Below are 7,046 nucleotides of genomic sequence, written 5' to 3'. Positions count from 1 at the left end.
CTTCACCTCCGATGATAGCACAGTGTGGGAGGATGGCTTTTTGGCCAATATCCTCGTTGCCAACGCGCATGACCCCTCCTCACCAACACGGTCCTTTACCTCCGATGACGGCATCCCCAACGCCCGCAGACGACAATACTTCAGGTGTACAGTAACACCTCGACAGGCGACAGCAACCACTGAACAGATACCCCGACAAAGAGGATTACAATATGGTAGAGATGAGATTAGGAGGGAGATGTTGTCGCGTGTAACATAGGGCAGATGCCTTCTTCCTCTTCGTCGTTCTCTTAGCTTCCTCCTCTTCGTCCGCTATTGCAAGCGCACTGGGCCTTGGGCCTTCCACTATTTTCACCGCAGGCGACAACTCCAAACCTCCCCACTGCCTCTACTACTCCTCTCCAATCGGCCATGGCGGCTTTGGCACCGTCTTCTCTAGCATCCTCCCTCTTTCAGCGAGAACTCGGTGAAGCTTTGGACCCCACAACAATCTTGCAGCAAGGAGAGCGCGAGTTTCACAACAAGATCTTTCTTTTAATTTCTTTGCAAAATTGTGAAATCAATGAAGGAAACATTTTATGAAAAGAAAATTAAACAATAAATACATTTTAAATGACTATATTCTAAACCAATTATTATGGGTTAAATAATTCAATTCAATCTTTTTTTAAAGTAAAATATTCTGAAAATTAGTAATATTTTGAATAACTTAATTAGTTATAGTAATATGTATTGAAAATTAGTGATTTTGATACGTTAATTTTATTAATTATAGTTAGATGATAACGAAAATAATTTTATTAATTATAGTAAGATGCCATGTGAAATTAGTAGTTTTTTAGAGTAATTTTATGGATTATAATATAATTTAAAAAATTAGTTATTTTTTATTAATTTTATAAATTATAGTAATAACATCTAAAAAATTAATAAATTTTTAAAATAATTTTATTAATCATATTAATATGATATAAGAAATTAATAATTATGTTTAATTAATTTTATTAACTATAGTAATATGTTATGAAAATTTATTAATTATATAGAATATTAATTATAACAAGATACTATAAAGTTAGTATAGATAGAGAGTATATAAAGAGTATAGAGAATACACACAAAAAAAATTCAAGAAGATAACACGAATGAAAAGAAGTCTCATATTACACAAATAAAAATCTCATAAATCCTGAATCCTAAACTAACCAATTCAAATAACCATATTCATATTATTCCTCATATAAACTTTGGCTCTTTCTTTAACTTCAAATATTTGTATTTTATTTGGTTTATTAAAATAAAAAAGTTAAGAAAAAAAAAGGAGTAGCCAATTAGCTATGACTCAAATGGTATAGTCTTTCATACTCACTTAATAAGTTGCGGATTCGGAATGTGTTTTTAAAATTTTTATTTGTTAATATGATAAGAAATTTAACCCTAAATCCTAAAATGCCAAACTCCAATTTCAAAAGCCAAATCACTTGGTATTTTGTTTTTCAAAGATAAATATATTTTGTTATAGTCAAACTAATATTTGAAAATTTTTTATAAATATCCATATAATATTTTAATTTTATCAATTAAAATATTTTTAATATTTTCTAAAAAATATTTTATTTTTTTTCTATGAACTATTTTGTTGGCTTTTTCTTCTTTAAAATCATTAAGTATACGTTCTAGTTGAGAGGCTCCGATTCCAATCTTTTATTGTAACAGCCCAGACTATCCGCTAGCACGATATTGTCCATTTTGGCACACAAGACCTCACGGTTTTGTATTTGACGATAGGGATGATAACCGAAACCCCCACGCTCACTCGTCAAAACGCGTCATGCTAGGGAGAGGTATCCACACCCTTATAAGGCATGCTTCGTTCCCCTCACCAATGGATGTGGGCCTTACATATTATAGTAATATAATTTAGAAAATTAGTTATTTTTTAGTAATTTTATTAATTAAAGAAATATGATTTGATAAATTAGTAAATTTTTAAAATAATTTTATTAATTATAATAATATGATATGAAAAATTAATAATTACTAAATTAATTTTATTAATTATAGTTGTCATAAAAATTAATTAATTATTCAAAAACGCGAAATCTCGTTTTTGGCTTTCACGGACTATTCAAAAACGCAGTTAAGAGAAATAGGAGCAGTGTGACCATGGTGGATCAGCAGATTTTGCCAGAAGAAATAGTGCAAAACATTCTAGAACAAAAAAACTTTCAAATGGGTCTTTGTTGGTGGTAAGGGTGGCATGGGCAAAATCACATACAACTCAATACTCTCGATTCTTCTCGACATTGTTGGCGACTCTGTTCTCATCATTTCCATCGAGCTAACTCACAATCTCCTTTTCAACAACGATTTACAAAGACTCTAATTTTGGTCAATGACTTCACCAATCTCTATGCTATGGAAGTGGATCCTACTGTTGAGCATGAGGATATAGGCACTTCTGAAGAGATGGACGGTATGAGTCACTGTAATTTTCGGCGGAGTGTGAGCAGTGAACTTCGGGGGTACCGAAGAAGACGGTGCCGAATCTATCATGGCTGAATGGGGAAGAGGAGTTGGTAGCGCGATGAAGAAGCGAGTAGGAGAGGCGGTGGGGAGGTTTGAGTCGTTGTTAGCGGTGGAGATAAGGAAGGGGCAGTGCGCTGCGACGGCAAAGAAAAGGGAGAAAGAGAACCTGGAAGAAGAAGCGGCTTTTAACAATTAAATGAAATATACTCGTTTAAAAAAATTAAAAGAAGTTATCCCCTATTTTATATATAATTGTAAAAAAGACCCTATAAAAACATACATTTTAATTTTGATACTTTTTAGCTTATTGGTGCGTCAAACAACTTTTTGGCACTTCAGTGCGCAAACTCCTCAGTGTACCGAATCTGTGCCCCTGTCTCACACAAATTGTTTTGGAGAATGGCAATTTGAATGTAGTGAATACTCTTAAACAAAGCAGAATTGATGAAACTTGTTTTGGTTCATTCATGACAGACACTATATCTCTTGTTGGAAATTTCAAGAGCATTTCTTTTAGTCATGTTAAAAGAATAAAAAATAGAGTTACTCATGAATTAACCCAATTGACACTTACCAATCTAAATCTAGTGTGAATGAAAGAAACTCCAAACAATGTTCAAAATCTATCTCTGGCTAGATATCCTTGGCCCAATTGAATGAAATACGCACTTTTCCTGTCACAAAAAAAAAAAAAATTTAAAGCATCCTAATCCCGTCCCTTACCAGCATATCCATTGATTCCATTCCAATCTCAATTTATTCCATTCCAGCTACCCTAAACCTAACCAAACCGCAGTTAAGTCGTGGCCCAAATTTTAACCACAGTCCATAGTTGACAGCACGATCCACTCAACTAGATGCTACAACAACGCGACACGTGTATGGTTAGATTTCATCTCAACCACCTCCATGGTCATCATTATTAGCCTTGCATCAAAATTAGGGTTCCTCAGACGCTATCCTCGCGAGAAAGCAAACCGGAAACTAAAAAGCGTGTCTTTTTTCTTTCATCTTAATCTTTCACCTCAATTTTCTCTTCTGAAGTTTTCGCAGTTCATAGAAATCATGGAGATGGAGCGCGTCTTTGGATTCCCCCAACCTCACATGGATCGACGCCCGAGAAAGAGAGCTAGATTAGGCTGGGATATCCCTGAGGCCCCAAAGGTAAATAGATCTGATCCCGAAATTTCAGATCTGATATCCTTTTCCTTTGATTTTTCCTTTCTGGATGTAGATCTGGTGAAAATTTTTGTAGATTAGGTATGTTGGTTTCAGGTAACGTTGCTCTGCTCGTTTCCCAATAAAATTTTGTATAACAATTGTTCTGTTGTTTTTTGTTAGATCTGTTAGATTTTGTTCGTTTAATTGATGTTTTGGAGATGAATTGATTCAATTTTCGACGATAGTTGACTTTATATTTGATCTGTTGATCGGTTTATCTTAGATTACGGTATTTGTGATCTTCGTTTATCTATATGTATTGTTACTGAAAACATGTGAAACATGCTATGATGGATCTAATTTTGCTTTTTGGCTATGGAGGTTTTTTCCGTTTTTACAGGAATACACTTGTTAAGGCTTTTGGTGAAAACTAGCCTTTTTGTGCTCTTACCCGTTATGCCGAAGCTTAATATATTAATATTTGTGGTTGATCCTAGCAAATAATGTCTTTTGCGCTGAAAATAAACTTGATGAGCTATCTGATGTAAATTGTTGCATCCTGGGTTGCTCCATTATTGATTTTATTGTTGTCGGTATTATTTGTTATACACTTTTGGATGATTAATGTGTGTATCGGTGAAAGCTTGCTTATTTCACCGCACGGATGATGTGTATACTGTTTTATTTGAAACAATCTGAGATGGTTTAAGGGCATTTTATATAGGGGTTGTCTAGTTCATGTTGGTGGGCGAGATTTTTTTGTTTTAACTCTTGGTGGTGCATGAATGGATGGCTATGTGTAGGCTCAGGTAGGATTATTTTGTGGACAAGAGGTTGGAACTATTTCAAGCTATGCTCCTTCATGGGGTCCCTCAGAACATACCAGTAGTTCTCTTTCTGTTAAGGGTGTTGCTCGAAATGGTTCTCCCCCTCAGCGAGATGATGACAAAGATGGCCATTACATTTTTGAGCTTGGAGAAAATTTAACTTCTCGCTGTAATTACACTTTACCATCATTAAGAAATTTACATTCATATATGTCATGGTCTCATCATGCTTTATTTTGTTTCTTGGATGTGTCATTGTTTGCTGGAAAACTTGGCATTTAGGTGTCCATGCATCCTCAGTCCATTAACTATCTGATCTGGACTTCAATTTTGTGTAGTTAATACTATGTAAACCTGTTTGGGATATAGGAGTTTAAGTTGGGTCCCCGGATGTTTGTTGTTGGTTGAGAATTATGAATGCTTCATAGCTCACACTCTTCTTTGTTGTGGTTGTAGACAAGATTCATAGCAAAATGGGTGAAGGAACTTTTGGACAGGTCTTAGAATGCTGGGACAGAGAAAGGAAGGAAATGGTTGCCATTAAAATTGTTCGGGGGGTAAAGAAGTATCGGGAAGCAGCCATGATTGAAATTGAGGTGCTGCAGCAGCTTGGTAAACACGATAAAGGTGGCAATCGGTAAGTACTTTTGGCATTATTTTGTTATCCACCTATGTTTGTACCGTGGAAAATATTTAATTCCTTTGCATATGTTAAATGGGCTTATTCCTTGCAGTTGTGTGCAAATACGGAACTGGTTTGACTATCGTAATCATATCTGTATTGTAAGTATTTGATTGATTTGTGATGGATTGATTTCCCCAATACACATAACATGGGGGTTAAGATGTCGGTGAATTTAAATGGTTTTAACAGGTCTTTGAGAAACTTGGACCAAGCTTATACGATTTTCTTCGGAAAAACAATTATCGCTCATTTCCCATTGATCTTGTCCGTGAGATTGGCAGACAACTGTTGGAATGTGTAGCATGTGTGTAGTTTCCTTTTAAGCTATTTATATACTTCTTCCCTATTTAAGCATACAAATAATATCGCTTCATAAATAATCATTAGCTGCTGATTATACAAACTAATTTGCTTGATCCATAGAAGGTTGTTGTATATGTGTCATCAGACTATTATTTTTATTTTTGTTGCTATGGGTGAACTTACTATTTGTGTTGCTTTCTCTAAAAACTTGCAGTCATGCATGATTTGCGAATGATCCATACTGACCTGAAGCCTGAAAACATACTTCTAGTTTCTCCCGAGTATGTCAAAGTTCCTGATTACAAGGTACTTCTTTTTTCTGCTCTATTTCAGACATATGTTTAGTATCTATAAAGATAAAAGTAAACTGACTTCCAAACTTGTCTACATACTTAATCATTTAAAATCAAAATTCATGTTCCAAATATACGATTATTGAAAATCTTATTCAAGCCTGGAGATGCCATTTTTGTTGATAACAGTAGATTCAGTCATTCAGTCACTGACATCTGTTGTATTTGTTGAACAGAGTTCATCAAGATCACCAAGTTCTTATTTCAAGAGAGTGCCCAAGTCAAGTGCTATAAAGGTTATTGATTTTGGCAGCACGACTTATGAGCGAGAAGATCAGAATTACATTGTATCAACTCGACACTATAGGGCACCTGAAGTTATCCTTGGTATGTACAAATCAACTTCTGTAGAAAAAATGTCTCCCTTGCATAGCAAATTGTTTTTTCTGGTTTATAAATCACATGGTTATGATAACATTGTTATACTTGATTTTTGTATGATTTGTAGGACTGGGCTGGAGTTACCCGTGTGATATTTGGAGTGTGGGGTGTATATTGGTTGAGTTATGCACTGTACGTCTAGCCCTTTGAAAACTTGCTTCAAAGCACATTTATAAAGCATTAATGCATGATCTTAAGGTGTGAGCTTCTATTGCAGGGTGAAGCTTTGTTTCAGACCCATGAGAATTTAGAGCACCTTGCCATGATGGAGAGGGTGCTTGGACCACTACCTCAGCACATGCTGAAGAGAGTAGAGTAAGTCATTAGCAGCATGACTATGCTGTCATTTATTGATCTTTAGCAACATATGACTGAATATTTTCTTGGCATATGCTTAGCCGACATGCTGAAAAGTACGTTAGAAGGGGTAGATTAGACTGGCCAGAAGGTGCAACCTCGAGGGATAGTATTAAAGCCGTAATGAAGCTTCCTAGGCTACAGGTCTGTATAGTTATTATACTAGCTTTCAGAACTTAATGAAGGAACTTGGATGATTTTATTGGGCATGATCTCACTATTATTCTCTTCAAATAATTGCAGAACCTTATCATGCAGCATGTTGATCACTCCGCTGGTGATCTTATACACCTCTTGCAGGGATTGCTTAGATATGATCCCTCAGAAAGGCTTACAGCCAGGGAAGCTTTAAGACATTCTTTCTTCATGAGAGATTGCCTTCGGAGATGATGATCCACCCCATCACACTCGCATGCCTATTCTCCCTTGAAATCAAGGGCAAATATGGCC

General features: G+C 35.5%; 1 protein-coding gene across 1 annotated transcript; it reads left to right on the top strand.

The window, feature by feature from the left end:
• LOC107631135 (serine/threonine-protein kinase AFC2) lies at positions 3,458-7,046 on the top strand (the record flags this gene model as incomplete). Its single annotated transcript, XM_016334481.2, is given in 11 exon segments — positions 3,458-3,693; positions 4,494-4,686; positions 4,974-5,154; positions 5,252-5,300; positions 5,392-5,506; positions 5,720-5,811; positions 6,035-6,185; positions 6,307-6,371; positions 6,457-6,554; positions 6,638-6,740; positions 6,840-7,046. Coding segments are annotated over 11 exon segments (1,293 nt in total). The 5' UTR covers positions 3,458-3,594.

This window comes from Arachis ipaensis, chromosome B01, assembly GCF_000816755.2.
Source record: "Arachis ipaensis cultivar K30076 chromosome B01, Araip1.1, whole genome shotgun sequence".
Classification (NCBI taxonomy): Eukaryota; Viridiplantae; Streptophyta; class Magnoliopsida; order Fabales; family Fabaceae; genus Arachis; species Arachis ipaensis.
Note: the sequence above shows the minus strand (reverse complement) of the source record. Positions and strands in the feature narration are given on the sequence as shown.